Source organism: Hippoglossus stenolepis, chromosome 16 (genome assembly GCF_022539355.2).
Source record: "Hippoglossus stenolepis isolate QCI-W04-F060 chromosome 16, HSTE1.2, whole genome shotgun sequence".
Classification (NCBI taxonomy): Eukaryota; Metazoa; Chordata; class Actinopteri; order Pleuronectiformes; family Pleuronectidae; genus Hippoglossus; species Hippoglossus stenolepis.
This window is the reverse complement of record NC_061498.1, coordinates 7866315-7887371: the sequence shown is the minus strand read 5'-3', so window position 1 is coordinate 7887371 and position 21057 is coordinate 7866315. Positions and strand designations below refer to the sequence as shown.

At 48.4% G+C, this 21057-nt stretch overlaps 1 protein-coding gene across 2 annotated transcripts in view; it reads right to left on the bottom strand.

Moving 5' to 3' along the window:
* The window catches only part of LOC118123341 (retinoic acid-induced protein 1), a 53628-nt gene that overhangs the window by 4828 nt on the left and 27743 nt on the right, over positions 1 to 21057 (bottom strand). The window contains exons 2-4 of one of the 2 annotated variants that reach the window (XM_047343917.1): positions 1542 to 8131; positions 1237 to 1330; positions 133 to 182 (exon numbers count right to left, since the gene is read on the bottom strand). In XM_047343917.1, the coding sequence (XP_047199873.1) occupies positions 133 to 182; positions 1237 to 1330; positions 1542 to 8063 (6666 nt within the window). In that variant the 5' untranslated portion in view covers positions 8064 to 8131. Of the gene's footprint in view, positions 1 to 120; positions 183 to 1236; positions 1331 to 1541; positions 8132 to 21057 lie in introns of those variants that run through there. The other variant, XM_047343916.1, reaches the window with a different exon arrangement.

Genomic DNA, 21057 nt, shown 5'->3' with positions numbered 1-21057 from the left:
TATGGCGATAGGGATGATAAATAAATTACATAGGTCTATTTTGAAGTGGAGTAGAAGTCCAAAAGATGTTAAACCCCTCAAATATGGAACTAGATGCATTTGTGTACTTGTTTTGAGTTTTTATTTTCTTACCTCGTGTTTTGGACATTTAATGGAGAAGTCGTCCTCGTGGAATGTGCAGCCTTTTGGTGAGGAGAGAGAAAATAAAGGAAAACAGAGAATACGTTAAAACGCGGCAGATAGACAATAATATAATAAACACATAGAGTGAGGAGGACACGCACAACACCCCCCCCCCACCAAGAAACAACAAACAAATGCATAGGGGTTGGAATACAATGAAACCGGTGCAAGAAGGAGAAAGAGAGAGAGAGGAAGAGCCAGAGCGAGCAACAGAGAGAAGAGAGAGACTGAGTGGATGAGATGCGACGCAGGCAGGCAGTCAGATATGGCTGGTGCACTCAGCAGGATTAAAAGGGGCCTCGCTCTGCTCCCTGTGCTGGCTCGGCAGACGTGGCAGGCCTTCTAATCCTCACACTGTACCTCCTTGGCATGAGGTAACGTAAGGGGAAACCATACAACACATGTGCTGACACACAGACACTCGCTTACATTGGCAAGAATAACCAGGGACGCACACACACACACACACACACACACACACACACACACATGCACAAAACATTGAAAGGGATCGGACATAGGCCACATTGTTGCAAGACGTACATGGGGATGCATTCAGGCAGGAAGGCTCACACATACATGCACATTCGGTCCTAAAACAGCAGAATGGATGAATGGAGCCACAGGGGTTGTGGTCAATAATGCACACATACGCTCCCTCCTCCCTCTATCTCTTCCCGGTCTCCCCCTTGCACACTCCAGGGTCCCACTTTCCTCTTATCATCCCCTTTATTCAAAGCTCCCTCCCTCGTCCCCTCTCCCCCAGCACTCTCAGAAATCTCGTCTCGCACTCAATAACGTTACTTCTTGGTGTTTTTTCCTTCTCTCATTTTACCCACATCCACTTTCCCTCCCCTATCTTTCTTCCCTGTCCTTTCATTTTTCTCTCCTTTTTTTCTGCCTACCGAATTTGTTCCCCTCCTTATTGCCCTCTCAACCCACGTTCAATTTCCCGTTCCCAATTGCCCTCCTCATTTCTCCTCCCCCTCTCATGGCTTTTTCTTCACTTTTCATCCCTTGTTGCTCTCCTCCTCTCATGCTGTGGTCTCTTACCTATCTCTTTGGCGCAGACATAATGGTATTTATGAGAGCAGCCTCTCCAACAGCAGCTGAGGGACGCCCCCACAATCTGGCACTTGTAGCAGCTCTGGTGTTACAGACAGACGGACATATGGACCAGGACCCATGTAGACACAAACAGGTGACCGGGCACAAAGGGAAAGAGAGAAGAAGAGGAAAAATTGCAGAAAGTTAGAACAAAATTCTCAAAACAGTCGTAGAGTATTCTGTAGTATTTCACTTCACACATCTGCGGATATCTCGGAATTGCACAAGACTTGTGGTCATTGTTAACTTACCGTTTGGGCTGAGTTGTTGGCAGCCTCCTTCAGTCCGTATAGCCTCCCAGCTACCATAATTACCCCCTTGGTCCAGATGGCACAGTTTTCATGCGCCCAGTGCTCCTTAGCCTCTGCCTCTGCTTGTAGCCTTTGGAACACGCTGTCACTGCCCTCTTGGTCACTGGAGACCCCTGCACTGATGGCCTGGAGCTGCCTCATCCTCCTGAACCTCTCCCGGAGAGTTAATCTTCGTGAACCACCCTCCCGACCCGTCCTTTCTGTTCTCTCTGCCCGTCGGTAGTGCCAATGATGGGTCCTGTTACTACTGCCCTCTTGCGAGGACGCTTCTGTGTTGGCCTCCTTTTCTGTGATGTCCTCGTCCTCATTCTTTGAGGAGTTGCCTGGGTTTTCACTGCTGCTACTGTTGTGTTCGCTGCTCTTCTCGGACTCACCCCTGAGGGATTCTGTGTGCGCGGTCGTCAAAAGTTTCCTTGGAACACCATCTTCTGTGTAGTAAGGTCCACACAAATCACCCAGGTCTCTGTAATTTGCCGGCTGTCCACACAGGCTGCATGTCAGACACCTCCCAATTAGATTTCTATTTACCAAGGGTCCTTGTAGCATGGCAGCAGTGTGTGGTACTACTTTTGCAATTGTGAAAGGATTCTTCATTCTGAGTATGCCCTTTTTTCTTCGTCTCTGAAATATGACTGCATCCTCAGGCTTGTTGACTATGGCACACCAAGAGGAAAAGTCTCGAGAGTTGTTAATCCGTACGTAAGGACAGAAAGACAGTTTTGAATTTTGATGTACTGGCCTGCGCCTGATTCTTTTCACAGTAATTGTCTCTGTCTGCTTTTCTGATATTGTCACCATAGGACCCACAATATATGCCTTCTCTTTTTCCTCATTCTCTATTTCCCTTCCTTCTTGTTCATCTTTTTCTCTCACTTCTTTTTCTGCCTGTTCACACCCTGCAGCCCTTACTACTGCCTCGATAACCTCAATGACGTCTTTCATCCCAGGTTTTGGCCCAGGCTTTTTGTGGACCTTCACTGGAATGCCAGGAATCTGCTCCGATAAGGTTTTGCCTCGTTTCCTCTTGGTTGAGTTTGCTGATGGTTTTCTCCCTCTCCTGGGTTTCTGGATGAGTTCTGTGCTGTTCACCTTGGGGGGTTCTGTGATCTCATCTAAGGTGATTGGCACAGTTAGTGTGGACTCTACAGGCGATGCCTTCTCTTCTACCCTCTCCAGTTGTTGTTCGGTTGTTTCTATATTTGTCTCCTCAACTGGCTCCATTTCTTCCAGAGGAGTTTGAACTTTTCTCTTCTTTCTCCTCTGTTTTAGATGCATCTCATGATTGTTTTTGATGGCCCTCTGCTTGGCTAGCCGTGGTGTTGTAACTATCAGGCTCCCTGCTTCCAAGGCTACTATAGACGCATCTGTACTCTCCACCATAGCCCATCTCTTCCTTTTAGTTCTGGATGATTTAGTAACAGCAGTAGAAACACCTTCTGAAGTCTGCCACTCTCCTGCAGCCTTGACTTCCACTGGGACATCCATTAAGCTCCAAACCTGGTCAGCTCCATCATCCAGTTGTATCTCTGATTTAATGTTTTTCTGAATTGCAATCTGCTTATTTACACCCTCCTCTTCCAGCCCTTGACTCACCTTATCTGGTGTTGATGCTACTTGACTCGCCTCATGCGTTTCCCTTTCTCGGGTCACCTCCTCTTTTCTCACTGCCCCTTGGTGTTGTTTTACCTCTTCTTGTCTAGACTCTATGCTTTTCACTTCTCCCTCTGTCCTCTCAGTGCCTTTTATGAGCACAGACGTGTCACCTTCCTTTAAGACATGTTGAGACAAAGCCTTAGCTGTTACATCATCAGTTAGGTGACTGTCTATCTGTGGAATTGGAAGGTGTTTTTTGGAGCTTGGAGATGTATTTTTCTGCACCATGGCTTCATATTTCTGTCCCCTACCCTTTCTTGGTGGAAGAACTTTTGTTTTAGTGGGACACTGAGGCGGCACAACAGGCACATCACTAGTAATCTCAGTTTCACTGATGTTAGGAGTGTCTTTGGTTGAGGGAGTGACCACAATGGCTTTCTTGGGCGGCCCTCGCTTTCGTTTGGGGGCCCGGACAGCCTTATCTTTAGGTGTAGAGAGGTTTTGCTCCAGCTGGGGGGGTTGAAATGGTAAAGGTTTTGGTTTGGGCTTTGGACCCCTCTTCTTCTTTGCCGTTGGTGTAGAAAGCTCTGTGCTAGGTTCCCGTTTTAGTGGAAGTGATGTCTTTTCTTCAGGTTGTTCAGTTGGGACCGGTGAGGCAAGAGGTGCAGGTGGGTCTGCTGGTACATCTGTATTTTTAACTGCATTGGTAATAGGAGTACGAGTTTGTTCCACAGTTACAGGCTCTTCTACTTTTGGAGAAACATCACTGGTTTTAATTTCTGGTACTGTGTGGGACAGGATATCTTCCCCTATGATTTTTTCCTTTTCTTTTGACAGTTTTTCTTGTGAGGGTTTTCTGGATCTCAACACCATGTTCTTACCTTCCTTTTCTGGTGCCTTTACCTCACACTTTGCTTGTTTCTCCTCCTGGTTTACTGGTCTTACATCCTGGTTTATTTGTGATATTGTAGCTTTAAGGCTCTTTCTGCCCCTGCTTTGAAGTCCTGTCAATGGTTGAGTTGTTTCTTCTTGTTTTACATGCTTTGCTTTTGAAACTGAGCCTTTTGGACGACCCACAGGGGCCTTGATGTTTGCTGTGTCAATGATGGGCAAAACATCTGTAGGCTTAGGTCCGGGTTTAGGTCCTGGTTTTGCAGCTGGCTTTAGAGCTGGTTTTGAGCCAGGTTTTGAACCTGGTTTGGGTCCTGGTTTTCGTTTCATAAGAGTCTCAGTTTTCAGGGGCAGCTCCAGTTCATTTGGCACAGGTTTTGGTCCTGGTTTAGGACCTGGTTTAGGTCCAGGTTTTGCTCCAGGCTTTAGCCCATGTTTAGGCCCTGGTTTTGGACCTGGCTTTGCTCCTGGTTTGGGCCCTGGTTTTGGCCCAGGCTTCGAACCTGTTTTTGGGCCTGGTTTTCTCTTCACATTAGGCTCGACTTTGGGAGGCAAGTCTGGTGCATTGAATGAACGAGTGCACATTCTTGAACGAAAACCATCAGTCAGCATTTTTGGAGTCTGTCTCATAATAGATTCCTGATGAACGAGGTCCATTTGATCTGAGAACAGCACTGTTTTGCTTGGAGACATGCAGGATTTCTGCGTAGGTGAGGGGGCTCCTTCCTCCTCCTTCTCCCGCTCCCTCTCCAAGCTGAGCTGTCGCCTGATTCCGACACCTGAATGCATGATTCTTCTTCTGCCCCTGGCATGCTTACGTCCAAACGCCCTTGGCTGAGCAGATGGGGCCATGGGCTCTGGCTTGGCCGAGGGGGTCACAGCACTGGCGCAGCTGATGCCTGGCTCCATGTCCTCATCACCTTTTTTCGGGGAGGGTGGAGTGTCTGCCCAAGAGGGGGGTGAGGGAAGTATTGACTTCCCTGGAAGCTGAGGAGAGTCTGGCTCCAGCACTTTAGCATCACTGTGATCAATATGATCTCTGGTCTGAGCTGGAGGTGTTGCCTTTTCATTGAGCGCTGAGAAGACAGGCATCGCAGAATGGGGCTGAGGAGCAGTGTCACCAATGGCTGACTCCCTTGCAGAAGCGTCTGCTGCTGCTGTTACTGCTGCTGCATTTGGATGGGCTGGTGTCCCTGTAAACTCATTGTCAGTGTGGAGATCTGCAGGAGGCTTCTCTGGCCCATCTCTATTATTCATTTGCTCCTCAGTTGTTGACTTCCTTACTTCCTCCTCCTCCCTGAGTTCCTCCCTAACCTCTGCAGACAGAGGAGGGGAAAGAGCATGTTGCACTCTTTTCTGTATTTCATCTTCTTCTTCATCTTCTTCATCGGCCTCCCTATCCTCCTCCCTATCCTCCTCCTCCTCCTCCTCCTCCTCCTCCTCCTCCTCCTCGTCCTCCTCCTCCTCCTCCTCATCTCTGCTCTCTTTCTTGTCTGAATTGCTCTCATCCAAAGCCTCGACTTGGGGGGTTGGAGAGGTGTTCTCTGAGCTATCCTCTTTCTCTGTGGAATATTGATCCTGTTCAAGGTCACCTCCAGAAATGAAAGGCAGTGTTTTCACTGAGCTCTCAGAAGCAGTTGGAGACTCAGATTTGAATGCCTCTGATTTCATCTCTTGGCCAAAGTGTTCTTTGTGGCTTGAATCAGAAAGAGCTGCCGGGGACTGTTCAACTAAGTCTCTTGCATCAGGGTCATATTTGCTCTGGACCCCTTGGTACACTGTCTCATCATAGCAGTAGCCTTTTTCTGTTACCTCCTTGTTTACTTTGCTATAGAGAGAGGGGCATTTCTCTTTATCTCTCCATTGCTCCAGTTTCTCTGTTGATATAGTTGTGTCTAAATCTGTGTCACAGTCAGGAGTTTTTTCTGTTGTCACCTCCTCTTTGTCGGCTGATTTCTCTGTCCAGGCCGATTCTTCAAAGTTCTCTTTGACAGGCTCATTGTTATGCTGTATATCTAAAGGAGAGTCACTTTCTTGTTTCAATGGACTTGGGATTGTAATGCTTGTAGGAGACCTCTCATCACCAATGCTCTTTGCTGGGGTACTCATGCCATCTCCTCCCTGACCTGACTGGCACCTAGTAGCATCAGGTGTAAGGTTGTGCAGACCTGAGTCCCCAGACCTGGTGGACATATCATCTGGAGATGTCATGGAGCATGAAGAGGTGGTGTCCAAGCTGAGGTGTGTGTTGTTAGGGGCCTGTGCAGGACTTCGGCCCTGGCCACAGTAGTAGTAGCCCCTCTCCAGTTGTTCATCGCTACTGCTAGAGTAGCCTCCCTCATGTAGTTCCATGGGCATTGGTTGGTGCTGTGGGGTAGAGTAAGGGTCCTGCATGGGGCCTCCACCAACACCCCCACCACCATCTGGATATGGAGGACTTTTATACTCCTCACCCTTTTTGGAAGATGCTCCACTACCAACACTGCTGTTGCTCCCTCCACTGTTGCGCTTACTGCCTTTTTTGTTGGCCACCATTGCCTCGGAAAGCAGCAGCTGCTGGACATTATTAGAGATGTTTTCTACCTGAGAGGTGAGGGCATTCAGGCTCCACAAGCTGGGGTTTGAGAGCAGTTTCTCTGAGAAGCGCTCTTTCATGGTGGGAACCTGCGGTGTGGAAGTATAGTTGTGCGGGGCCGCATGGGCCACGTTGGGTGAGGGGTGTGAGCGAGGGGGCATCAACATGGTGTTGGCAGTGGCTTGCTCCTGCATGCCAGCTGAAGAGGATGAAGAGGAAGAGGCTGCCCCAGGAGTCATGGGAGGTTGGCCATATTGAAACGACTCGGGATTGGTCATTAGTGGTGAAGGGGTGGAACTGTATGAGGGGGAACGTCCTACAGAGCGGGCAGGGGAGTGGCTTGAAGAGGGGCTACAAGTCTGATAATACTGTTCTGGTGATCTGACTGACAGCTCTGAGAGACAGTAGTTTTGTTGGGGTTGGCTGTAGTGTTGGTATTTGGGGTGGGGCTCCTGTGGGTTTGCCATTGTCTGTATAGGAGTCTGCTGCTCATATCCTCTGGAGGGAGCCTGCTGGTAGCCATAACTGTTCTGGGCTGACCTGTAACCCCCCTGCTTCAGATTGCTGTGGCTGCTCATTTGTCTGCCATACTGGGAATTTGGGGGCATGTTGTAACCCTTGTAACAGTGGGGCATAGGGCTACACTTTTCCATGTATGGTGAAGGAGAAGGTGAGTGCTGGGTGTAGTGCAGGTGACTCTGGGAATACATGAGAGATGAGGGGGCAGGGTTTGCAGGGTGGGACTGGTGGTGGGGGCTGGTATAGGCAGGGGCGGACGGCTGGTGGCACTGAGTCTGGGAATGGCCCAAGATGTTCTGGTCCAGGTATTGGGAGGGGCCAGGTGTGGGGGTACCACTAGCCTCCATACGCCCCACCAACTCCTGCTCATACTGAGTTAATTGAGCTGGGTCATCCCACTTCTGCTGGAGGTGGCCCTCGCTCATATACTGAGCTGAGTAATTCCCAGAACCCATATGGTTACCATAGCCCCCAGGGCCCTGCAGGTGCTGACTGGGATTTGGTGCGGGCACTTTGCTTCCTCTGTAGGATTTCTTTGCCTGCGTGGATGCTGTGCCCCCATTTCCACTCCCATTCCCTCCACCATTTCCTGGGTAACCAGCATAGGTTTGCTGGCTGTAACAGTCCTTGGGTCCTCCTGCAGTTCCTGGTCCTGCAACTGGAGGCATGCTTGTGGGGTTTGTCAATGAATGAGGCTCATAGCCTGTCCTGGTGAGCCCTGGTCCTGGACCTGGATGTGGAACAGGGCCTGGGTGTGGGTGCTGGGGGTGGGGTTGATGCGGATGTTGCCGGTAGGTCTCCAGGCGGGATAATTCATGGGGCTCCTGCTGGTAGCAGGGTTGGTTGCTGTGGTAACCACCGCTGCGCTCACGGAAGGACTGCATCTCTCCGTCTGTAGCCAGAGCAGGGAGGGGGAGGTGAGATGGGAAAGGGGGAAGGGGGGTTAGGGGTTCTGGAGGCAGGGATGGAGGGGAAGTGAGAGAAAAGAGGGAGAAATTGTGAGGGTTAGCGCTGTTGAGCTGCTGGTTTATCCATTCTGCATGTTCTCCTTTCATATTCAATGTCTAATTCAACTTTAACATTCGCCAGGAGTCAAAGGCAAACTCTCCCCCTCACTGAGAATCATTGAAAATTTGATTTTCACACTCACGCAAACTTTTGATCACACACAGGTGTGTGTGTAGATCCCATGTATTATATAAACAGAAACAAATTCAAAAGCAGTTTAATATCACAGCAGTGGCTGTATTTTATATTGCACTGATAGTTGATTTCTCTCGTCCTGATTTGAAGAAACGTGTGTGTGTATGTGTGTTTTCTTCTTTTGTATGTATATAAAATGGCCCCACAATAGTTCAGGCTTCCGGATCTTTCAGTCACTCAAGATGGAGGGGCAGGCGTGTGACGCAGTCTCTGGTGCTCTGATTGACAGGTCCGAGAGAGAGAGAGAGAGAGAGAGAGAGAGAGAGAGAGAGAGAGAGAGAGAGAGAGGTGTGTGGCAACTTGATTATTTGGAATAAATAAATCATAAAACTTGTTTACACTGTGTTTGTGTGTGTCTGTGCTTGAGCAAGGTTGCAGGGTGACTTGTATGTGTTTGATTATGTTGGGTTCATGATTGAGGCCAGGCAAACGTTCAATGGCTACAGGCCACAGCAGTGAAATGATGTCTGAGGAGCAGCCATGTCATAACACTCGCTCTAAGTCTGAACCGGTATTCTCTCTGAAGGATGTGCATGTGTGAACGCAAATGTCCGAGTGAGAAGCTCCGTAGTTTCTACAGACTCTATCTGCCTGGCCTCCCAGTATAAAGTCCGTAGAAATCCAGGAGAAGTTGAGGCGAGAACACAGCAGTGGATCCTCCGCTGTATTCACCGCGAGCGAGTGGGGGGGGGGTCAATGACGCTTCCAACAAGTGACAGACGCAAAAAGGAAAAAAAAGAAAAGAAAAGAAATATCTCCCGGTGAAAAAGCTGTGACACACACATCTCGACACAGATGTCGAGAGGTTTCTTGGTGATGAGAGCTGACGACGGCGTGTTGTAAACATGATCACGTGATCTCGGCAGCGAGAGTTAACACGTCACTTCCTGCCTCTGTCCGCTGCTCCCGGCTGCAGAGAACCTCCCGCTGTGTTGTGCATGTGTGAAAGGCAAACTGCAGGTACCCGGGGACCATGTCGGAAAACGCTGTTACAGAGCCTCTGTGCCACGATATAAAAATGTATTACCTAAACAATATAATGTTTTTGATGCTGTGTTTCATAAAAGGTTGAACTCAGTTTTTCTTTTCCCTCCTCTCTGTTTCTCCTGCACGGATGCAAACTCCAATTTCCTCCAAGGGGAAGTGTTACAGTGTGTGTTGGGTGCATGCTCTCAGTATACCACAGGATGTCATAAAAGTGTGTGTGTGTGTGCGTTTGTGAAGGTGTGTTTATGCATTCATACAAAAAATGAGGAAGAAGAGAGGAGGGGTGGAGCGTGCTCTTGCTCTATAAAAGGAATAGAGTCACCTGGAGACAGAGCCTGTGAGCCTGTGAGTGTGTGTGTGTGTGTGTGTGTGTGTGTCAGCCAGTTCCAGCACAATATCCTGGCATTCAACCCGCCCCAGGGACAGCGGTGCATCCCACCAGACGCACAGTAGCATTATTCATCTCTGAAACACACGGTGTGTGTGTGTGTGTGTGTGAGTGAAAGAGAGAGAGAGAGAGCTAGAGATGGAGGGAGAGGGAGAGAGAGAGAGAGTAGGTGTATTTGTGTTTATGTATGCAGGTTCACAGCTTTTGGCAGTCCCTTAAATACACGCACACACGCACACGCACACACACACACACCTATATATTCCCCTGGAGACCCCCTGTCCTCCCTCCTACCTTCCTATCTCCTATCCTACTTGTGCTTCACCCTACAATGATGCGTTGCGTTGCGTTGTGTGTGCGTGTGTGTGTATAAATATGAGGATACTTGTTTACACAATGACCTGAATAAGATGCTTATAGAAGACAAGCCAGACCAAGCTTGCAGAGCACAGCCGAGCAGAGAGAATGGACTGAGGCACACATCGCTGTTGGGATCCAGTTTTGTGATGCCATGTGTTTATCTGTATTTCTGTGTGTGTGTGTGTGTGTGTGTTTGTGTGTGTGTACTTCTGCCGTTTCCACTTGTCTTCACAATAGCCTTTTCTGAAGAATAATTAATTGGATTTTTCACTGTTTGTGTGTCTCTCACTAAAAACAAAGCAAACAAACAATAAAAAGCCTTCTCCCCAATCAATTTACTTCACTGATCCTTCTGTCTTTACCCCGTACATGCATGTGTGTGCGCGGCGAGTGGGGTCTACATTCTGATCACGTCTCCTCTCCACCATCACACTGCATCTCCTCCTTCCGCTCCTATCTTGCACAGAGGGCCCTAGAAATTGTGTGGTTGGCCAAGTGGTGTATTTGTGGATGCACCACGTCACATGGCGCTGCTCCCTTCCTTGGTAGGGGTCAGAGAGGAGAGAGGACGAAGGATACATGCTGAGATCGCCAAATCCTCTCTGGTGATCTGTCTGTCTCTCTGTCTGTTTACTAGATAGTGCTTGCATTGATTTTGCTGCTTGGGCACAGAGAAAGGGGGATGATGGAGAAACGCACACATCGCTTACTGACTGTCATTTGCATCCATGCAGAAGACGCCCACGTTGTCTGTGCCTTGTTTTTGCTTGTGTTACAAGTTAGTTTTCTTTCTTTTCTGTGTCGTCTCTTTTTCGTGATCTCTCATCTCTTCATTTTTTCTCCTCCTCCTCCTCCCATCTCTCTCTTTCTTTTTTAACTCACAAATCCTTCTCTCTGGAGAGGAGAATGGCAACGGATGCGGAACGACAACAAGGCGTTCGGGGTCTAATGGGAGGAGAGGGAGAGTGGGGGGGCAAAGAGTGATGAAATGATAAGGGTGAAGAGGAGGAGGATGAGGAGAAGGGGATGCAGAAGACAGAGGTGGATAGATGATTTACTGAGTGGGCTTTACAACCTGGGCTCTTGGGAAATATGAGCTGCAGCAATCACCGCACACATACCTGCAGATAACACACACACGCACATGCATACAAAATGGCAAGTTGTGCACGAGCTTACGAGGCAGACTGGTCCATAATTAGCAGAACTCGTCACCTCCACAGACGAACGTGAGCTGCTAGACGTGTGATTGATTACCTTGGGTTCTGCCCACTTCAAACCTCATCAAAGCAGCTTCCCCTCATAACCACCTTCATCGTCACTGTAGATCTGTAAACCTTAATTTGACAACGCAGTTTGGAGGTTTGTGTACTCATGTGGGTCTCTTTAAATGCTTTTTAAAAATGTACCCATGGGGGTACTTTCTGATCCTGTCTGTAAAAATAATATATTATCAGGAAGTAAGGACAGGAGGAGAGAAGAGTAAAGGGAGGGAGGGAGGGAGGGAGGGAAGGGCGAAGGAGGAAGAGGAGGGTGAATCTGATTGTTCCGCTGGATGGTTCATAATGCGCTGAGCTGCGACTGGTTACAGTCCCCCCTTCATTCTTTTTTTATCCTCTCTCCCTCTCTTTCATCGCATCATCTTCAGAGGCAGCTTGAGATGGGATTTATCTTCTTTCTTTCCCTTCTAGAGACACGCACACGCACGCACACACACACGCACGCACGCACGCACGCACACACGAACACGCACACAAAGAGAAAAGCAGACAGCTCTCTCATTCCATCAACTCTGGCTCTGAAGCACTTTCACTTCAAATCTTTTTCCTGCACTGTGTCTATCTGACACAAACACACACACACACACACACACACACACACACACACACACACACACACACACACACACACACACACACACGCATGTAAATATGTTAACACGCACACACACAGAACCCCAAGCGCACACACATACATCGACAGACACACACATAAATGGAGGCATATGGAGTGGAGGGATGGAACGTCTCCCTGTGTGTTTACCTCCCCAGTCATCCTGGTTAATTATGCATGCAGAGGCAGTGTGCTGGGGAGGTGGAGCGGCCTGGGAGGAAACACACACACATTCACACTCACCCATCACGCATATTCACAGACAGTCCCACTTTACCACCGCCGCCATCGCCCGGAATCATCACAACACGACCCAGCGCCGCAGACACCAAAAGCTCAGCTCACATGCTCCTCGACAACCCGACAAAGCACACAAAAATAACCCGAACATGCCACACGCTCCTTGCCACACACACACACACACACACACACACACACTAATGTCTAACACATCTGCCTTTAACACCCTGCTTAACACAGCACGATCCAAAATAACACAGCAGCCCGCCCCGCCACTGGTCCCAATCAGCACACTGCTTCCCCCCTTTCTAATTACACACACTTCAACAAGGCTCGGAGAGTATTCAGATTGCCTGTCTGTATCCTCCCCTCTCAGCGGACACTGTGCCCTTTTACTTGATAACCGCAGGTTCAACACACTGGACGGACGGACAGACAGATGGACAGGGCAGAAACACATCTTCCCTCTGTCTCTCTCCTCCTTTTCTCCTCTGCTGTGTCTGGCCATGGCTGTGTGGGTGGGTCCCTACCCAAGGGGAAGGCTTAGGAGACGGAGGAAGCCAATATCTGCTCTGACATTTGTCAGTGTCCCGTTGTCATGACACACAGCTGGAGGTCACGAGGGGTCACCGGCAGCCAGTCACATAGATTATATGAAGAGACATAGAGGGGGCGGAGACCTGCTATTGACACTCACAGACGGACGGACATAGAGATGGACACGCAACACTTTGAGGCTACTGGACAGGTGGCAAACAAACTGGATTGGAAGGCTGACAGTGAGGAAGATCATCCAGGATGTTGAGTTGGTCATAAATGTTTTTTTTCTCAAGATGATGTCATTCATTTCTGAGAAACTGATAACTCATCCTGACTCTTTCGTTTCTTGGCCATCCGTCGTTTCCATCTGTTAATTTTCCTGCTTCAGTCCAACTCATGGTGATACATCACAGTTTAAAAAACAAAACAATACTGCCAAAATGAATGTGAATGAAAATGAACCAAGCTCTGTGTTTTCCTACCAAATCCTCTGGTTCCATTGATTAGGTCCAGAACTGTCTCTGTTGGAAGGTATCTGACTGAGCTTTGAAGCGGGAACGGCTCAATAGCATCTAAAAATGAGGAAACTGAGCCTAGTCCTGGTCGATCTGAGAGATCATTTTGGTTCTGTGAGGGAGGCCAGTTAATGGTGTGTGTGCGTGTGTGAGGTGCTGTCTCGTCTCTGGGGTTCAGGATGACTCATCGGTATTCACAGACACGGCTGTCTATTTCATCTCTGATGAAGATGAGACTCTCGTCTGCGTGCAACACACAACATCATGAAAACCAACCACACACTCCAAACCGACGTTAGTCAAATTCAGAAACCTGGAAGAAGAGGAGAGGGAACTCTTGACGGAAGAAAACAGACGCACACACAGACGCACACACACAGACACACATGCACTCACTGCTGCTGCAGCTTCAGCATGAAAGAATAAATAAAGGTCAGAGAGGGAGGGAGCAAGGCAGATGTCCGTGTCTGTCTGTGAGCGAGAGAGACGTGCATCAGCCATTACAGTTATCTGCTTTGCGGTTTCGGGTTTAGAATTCCTATTTGGCTCTGAAAGCAGGACGCAGGGGGGATGTTATCCCTCTCTTCTGTTGAATGACATCCTATCTCTGTCTCTGTCTCTGGGATGAAAATAAAAATAGGAGAAATTCGATTAATTAGGGAAGGCTAGACCGGACGGTGTGTGGACGCGTATCTCCGTCGTTCTATTGCACTCCTGACAGGTCGGTGATGCCCAATGACCTTTCACAGAAGAACAGCTTCACACTGGAACGTGTTATCCCATCAAAACAACAAACAAAGAAAAAAAAAACGGGATCTACAGTCACCATGGCAACGGCAGAGCCACTCAGTCAAGTGAAAAACCTGGAGTATGCATGTGGCTTGGGGTGGGGTGGGGTGGGGGGTGTATTTGAAGCAAAAGGAGACACAAACACACAACACCCAGTGGTTTATATGGTGGGCACATGCTGGAAATTGTCACACACGCATACAAGCAACATGAACACAGGCACAGATGAGAAAAATCACACGGTGGTTTGTTAATTATGTCTATTGACCGCGACTCTTTTCAAAATAAAAGCCAACTTTACATAATCCGATTCTTTGCACAAAAAAAAAATCAGTCTTAGTTTGATTATCATGCAGATGAGGTGAATCGTATGCGTGCAACACCACGTTTAAGCCGCGTGGAAATCGAAGCAGAACGCCATTAATCCAAAATGATTGATGACATTTCGGAGGTATTTGCAGCAGCATGCAGCTGAACATCATTCGGTGTTGGGTCCTGGGACAAAAAGAAAAAAGAAACCTCGCTGTTCGTGTGAATACCAAACGAGCACCTCGTGTATTGTTTTGAAAACGCACGCGTGGAGAATTTCTTTTTCCTCACCCCGTCTTTGAGAGCTACATATTCATTGATCGGTTTGTGCCACACAGAAAGGAGAAGGAAAGAGAGCGTGAATGTTTTCAGTGCCTCACAACCCCAGACTCTAATCGGCAGCATATGTTTGAACGACAAGCTTTGATTCAAATCTACCCCATCTACATATATCACTTTAGAGGCGTTTGATGGTATAACTTTGTATCGCGGATGACGTGGGCTGGGAAAGGGCAAATCCTGTACGCCTATTTCTCGGAACATCTTTTTTCCGCCTTGACACCAAAAATCATTCATCCCTCCCTCGTTCCGCTCCCCCAACCCTCCTCTATCTCACCTTCCATCTATCTTCCCTCTCTGTCCCTCCCTCCGTCTTTCAGTGCGGTCACCTCCAGTGGACAGCTGCCGAGCGTTGCCCTTTGAAGGACTAAACCTGGCTTTGTTGACATGGTAACGGAGTGACGAGACGGGTGGGGATGGAGAAGGAGAGAGGGACGAGGGGAGAAAATTGACAGACGTGCACGCTCGTAATCAAGCCCATAGGTTGTGTTTGTCTCCGGCGTAGGTTGTCGTGGATACCTGGGGCAGGAGAATCAGAAACCTGATTGCTCATTACCTGATATGCATCCGTGCGCTTGTGTGCCAATTTGTCGGAGTCTGTGTGTAGTTACAGGTGACCACAAACATGAATCACTTTCTGCTTCCGCAAGCATTTGCTCATACGTGCAAGCAGTTAGCATGAATGTGTTTGTGCGTGTGTGAGGGATGAGAGCTTTCATGATCAAGCTTGACTGCCTGCAACACCCCCGCAGTGTGTGTGTGTGTATGTGTGTGTAGTCTATGTGTGTGCACATATGTGTGTGTAAGGGCAATGTTGGACTCCAGCTGACCTTCCAGAGGTGAAGAGGGAGTGAAACACACAGACATAGAAGAAGAAGAACAAAGAGATGCTCTGTGGGTTCATGTTCCCATCGCATTGATAACCTCGACCAGGCCCACACACTTTTTCTTGGTTTCTCTCCACAGGTTTCTCTCACTTACACATACACAAACACACACATCCACACACGCACACACACACACATGCATACACACAAGGGGGTTGGGGTCCTGTAAAGTGGGCGCCGAGCTACTTGGTATTCCGTCAGAATCCTGCAGCGAGGGAGAGTGTGGAGCACTAGAAAGAAATGATGCAGGGGGAGGATGGGACGAGAGAGGAAGACAGGAGCGAGGCAGTCAGAACCGAGTGTGGCTGGTAAGTTCTCATTTACACCGCGGACTGGAAATCAATTCGACCGCTTATTTTTGTAAGCAGATGCGGAGACGTATGGCACCTGCCGTTCTTCAACAAAGCTGCAAGAAACAGATGTGAAGCGACTCGTATCTTGCAGTGACCCATTTTGGTTTGGTCTAGCACAGCACGTCTTCCTGCCTCATACACACACACGAACACACACATCCCCCTTTTCCAGGTAATGGGGTGGAGGACTCCACTGAAGCAGAGGGAGCTGTGTTTGAGCAGTGACATCCCTGCTGGGGCTCATTGTGTGTTCCGCTCCCATGTATTCAATCCCTCTACTCATTTACACGTACACACGGATACTCACACATGTGCAAAAGTACAAAGACTCACACACGCACACACACACACACACACACACACACACACAGAGACACACATGCAGACACACACAAACACACACACACACTGATTTGCACCTGCTCCCGTTTCGTGCCACTTTGGTTCGTCTAATTGATGATGCTGTATCACTCCTGCTGTCTCTCTCCAACACACACACACACACACGCACAAACACACACACACCTCATCCTCCCTGTTCTCCTTCTCTGTGTCCTCTAAGTTGTACCTTGTTTACACTGTCCTCTATCTTCCATACACTTTCCTTGCCCTGTAGCCACAGTGCAGCTGCTGGCAGTGTGTGTGCGTGCGTGTGTGTGTGTGTGTGTGTGTGTGTGTGTGCTTCGTGTGCGTGTGACCTTGTCTTAGGTCAGACCTGGGCAGGCAGCTCTTTGGTCTGGCACATTTCATAGCCTGAAGGAGAGATCAGCAGTGGCGATGAGCAGCCTCAGATGTCGTCCTCTGCAGCTTGTGTGTCCATAAATACGAATGAACATATGTCTTTCATGTTTTTGTTTGTGCTGTTAGAATGAAGGATTTCTGAGCAATAAAGTGATTATTTTTCACAGCGTATATGGATCCATTTGGGACGTGTCGTGATGTTTTTCCTACGGCGTTTATAATAATCAAATAGGTTCACTAATGAAGCCATACAGGATCCGGGCATGTTTGTTTTGTTTGTATGTGGATGTGTGTGGCTGATACACAACATAAACTGTAAATAAAGATGGACGACTCATCTCCACTTCTTCCCACTGTTCAAAGCTGAAGGCAAAACAACGCTGCAATCTTGTGCATTTGGAAACATGGCAATTGTGCCATGCAATATATCGAATCTATCTATAGTCTATGATACACATGCATAGACATAAATATTTACTTTTTAAGCTTCTTACAGCTGTATAAGGTTTATGTGGTTACAGATTATATTAGTATTCACTTAGTGGAAACTAAGTTTTTTTCCCCCCTACAGAACTACACCTCCCATAATGCTTAGGGGACGTAAAGAGGAAATGCAACCAGCCTGTTGGTAAACTGGGGCAAGAACTTGAGCCACGTGTTTTGTTTGCCTATATTTCTTCACATTTAGTGCCATTAAAACTCTGCCGAATTAGCCATTAGACGTTCATGTTTCCAATTCAGACTTGGGTTTGAAGAAAGGTACCGCGGGATTACACTGACATCGAGGCAAACTTAAAAACCTGACGATTCTCAAGGAAGTTCTGTGCGTCACGAGCAGCGTCTCTGGGATTTCCTCATTTCCCGGAGTTTCTGGACGTTTATTTGCATGGACGCGGGATATCTGCGGGAAGAGTAAGTCACACTGAATCTAAAAATACAACTGTCATGTCTGTGTGCCCAGACTCGACTGAGTGAAGCCTCCGAGAAAGAAACGAGGGGGAGGATTTTATTTTTTTGACGCAAATTCAGGCAACTGTGTGTGTTGGAGAGAGAGAGAGAGAGAGAGAGAGAGCAGGAGTGACTGAATTAGACCAAACAATGTGGCATCAACCTACATTATTATTATTATTATTATTATTATTATTTTATTATTATCATATCTTCATATCATGTCTCTCTTTTGCCCTGAATCAGAATTGAAGCTCTATACTCAATGCTTTTTTGCGATTGTATGTGTGTGTGACTGTTTTGAGTTTACGTCCAGTTTTACATGACAGTATCATGTATGCCGTTGTGCCTCTTAGCATCTTCCCAGAAGGCGTCCTTGATGGACTGCTCTCATTTCCCTCTCTCCTCTCCTCTCCTCTCCTCTCCTCTCCTAAGCTCGCTCCGCTACTCTCCTCTGTTACCTGAGAGCCAGACTGGGGAATACTCTCCTCCATCTGCAGACCCAGACAGACTGACACTAAAAGGAGGCAAGCCACTGATACACCGATGGCAGATAAGTGAAATGAGAGGAGGGCGACAAGGAGAGAGTGAGTGGAAGGGGACATTTGACCCAACAGGTTTGAAAAGAGCACAAGAAGGACGGAAGATGAGAATAGACGGTGTGTGTGTGTGAGAGAGAGATGGGGGAGCGACTGGAGGGCAGATGCATCGGAGGGGAAAGAGCAGATGAGGGGGAGACTGGGATGAAATGGAAGACCAGCGAGGGGGGATAGGTGAGAGAAAGTGGAGTGACGGGAGGGGAGAGGGCGAAATTAGAAACGAGGAGAGGGAGCGGGTGAAGAAAGAGGAAAGACAGTGGGAGGGAGGAGAGGTAAGTGGCGAGATGTGAAGGGGGATGCGGAGAAGAAGTGAGGCGACAAGGAGCAAAAGTGAGGGAGTGATGCTGCGAGATCAAGGGAGGTGAGGGAGGCAAAAGACAGGCAGCGAGATGTAGATGTAGAGAGAGAAGAGGAGGAGGAGGAGGGAGGGAGGCATGCGAGATCGAGGGCGTAGAGACGGAGGAAGAGTGGGAGGGAGAAGGAGCGATAGATTGAAGCCACGAGATCAAGGCAGATGGTGGGGGTGGGGGTGCATGGGTACAGCGGTGAGGCGAATGGAAAGATGCGGGGAGGAGAGGAGAAGCGGAGATCGTTATCGCAGGGCCGTGCTGCCTATTGATTTGCGTTAGTGTCTCGAGCCAGTGAAATAACAGCGGTGCTGGGATGCAGACTCCCTCGTCATTAGCAAACACAACTCTCAAGACGCCAGTGTGTGTGTGTGTGTGTGTGTGTGTGTGTGTGTGCGTGTGCGGCGCCATATGGCACGTTTGATGTCCACATGATTAAGACCAAGAATAGTACAAAAACAACAACAAAAAAAAAACAAAGTAGAGAGACAGATGACAAAGTTATAACACTTTGTGGGAGATAAAAACAGACTGGCGGAAGGGAGGAACAGATTGAGGGAGAGACCAGCCGGCTGTGTCGAATCGAATGATGGAGAGAGGGATGCAAGAAAGAAAAAAGGAGAAGTGATCATGCCATGCTGTCTCAGCTGACACACCTATCACTTCAGGTGACACTTCTATCGGTCACTTCTCACAGCTAGATGAAGAGAGACAAAGTTGGCTTCTTCTCTTTCTCTTTCCTTCCCTTCACTCGCTTTTCCGCATGCGGCGCAGTGTGACGGCAGAGCTGATGTGTGAGCGTGCGTGTGCGTGTGTGTGTGTGTGTGTGTGTGTGTGTGTGTGTGAGTCTCGCCAGGGACCAGAGAAGTGTGAATATGGCTGTGGAACTCTGCCAACTGAGCTGAAGAGCTAAAGGGGGAGGAAGGAGGAGGAGGAGAAAGAAAAAGAGAAAGACAGAGAGACACGAAGAGGAGGAAGAGATGAAGAGGAGAGGGGGAAGACTCCATCCTTTGTTCTTTGTTGATGAAAGGAGGAATTGGATCCTCGACTCCCACTCTCGCTTTCTCTCTCGGTGATGAGCCTTGATGTGTTGGGGTGAGCGAGCGAGCAGGAGGGAGACACACGCGCGCGCCTCATACACATACACACACACACACACACACACACACACACACACACACACACACACACACACACACACACACACACACACACACACACACACACTGTGCTGCCTTATTCCACTCAAACCAACTGACTCAGACCCAAATGACTCCTCGCTCACTAATTAAACTTTAATCTCCAATAGCGCGCAAATTACCTGCCATGCAACTGAGCGCTGAACTACAGGGAGGGAGGGAGGGAGAGATGGACAGATGAAGGAGAGGAGAGTTGGAGTGAAGGTCACACTCCACCTGCAGGAGGGGGAAAATACTTCCCGTTCCTGTGTTTTCGGTCTCTTTCATCCCCTTTCTGACATCACTGTGTTTGTGGGTCTACATATGAACTTAAGTGTTTACATCTATGTCCGACACTGTGTGTGTGTGTGTGTGTGTGTGTGTGTGTGTGTGTGTGTGTGTGTGTGTGTGTGTGTGTGTGTGTGTGTGTGTGTGTGTGTGTGTGTGTGTGTGAGAGTCTCTAGGAGGCACGAAGGCTGTAAGTGGAGCAGTCGACTGGGGCCTCACCCTCTGAGCACGTCAGTGTTCCCTCTCTCACCTGAATGTTATCACACACACACACACACACACACACACAAAGTTGATGTTAGCCAAGTCCTCGCATCCTCCTCTGTCTGGCCTCATTCCCATCTCTCTCCTACAGACACAGCCTCTGCTAGGACACACACATACTCCGCCATTTTGTGCCACACAGCAGAGGGCATCACAGCAGTGTGTGTGTGTGTGTGTGTGTGCCACTTGGTTAATCACCAAGAACTAACGATAATTACCACCATTTTCCTACCTGCCCGTTTCAAAGCCTGACTCGCAGTGTTGTTTGTATGCAAGCAGGACTGTGTGTGTGTGTACCAGGTTCTACCGATCATTTCAGCAGCAGGGAGGAAGTCTCTTTTTTTTTTATGTAATGGTGTATGAAATATCACAGTGTGACATTATGACGTCCATGCCCATGTCACAAAGCACACCACCAAACAAAAAAGCTCCATTACACCAGTGTTGTGGTGTTTTAAGGCCGAGCTCTTCATTGCATCCACACACAGGTGGTGAGTGGGGAAGGACATCAACTGAATTAGCCATCATGGAGGTCCCATTTAGTAGATTAACGGCTGCTTCTGCTGCTCCAATACCCTGGGATGAAATTATTGAGTAAATACTGCAGTGCTAATGCAGGACCAGGGATCTGAGCATACGCTATGTTGTGAACACTTTTATCTTAACTACCTTACGATACCAGCAAGTAAACATATTTTTAGCCTGGCTGG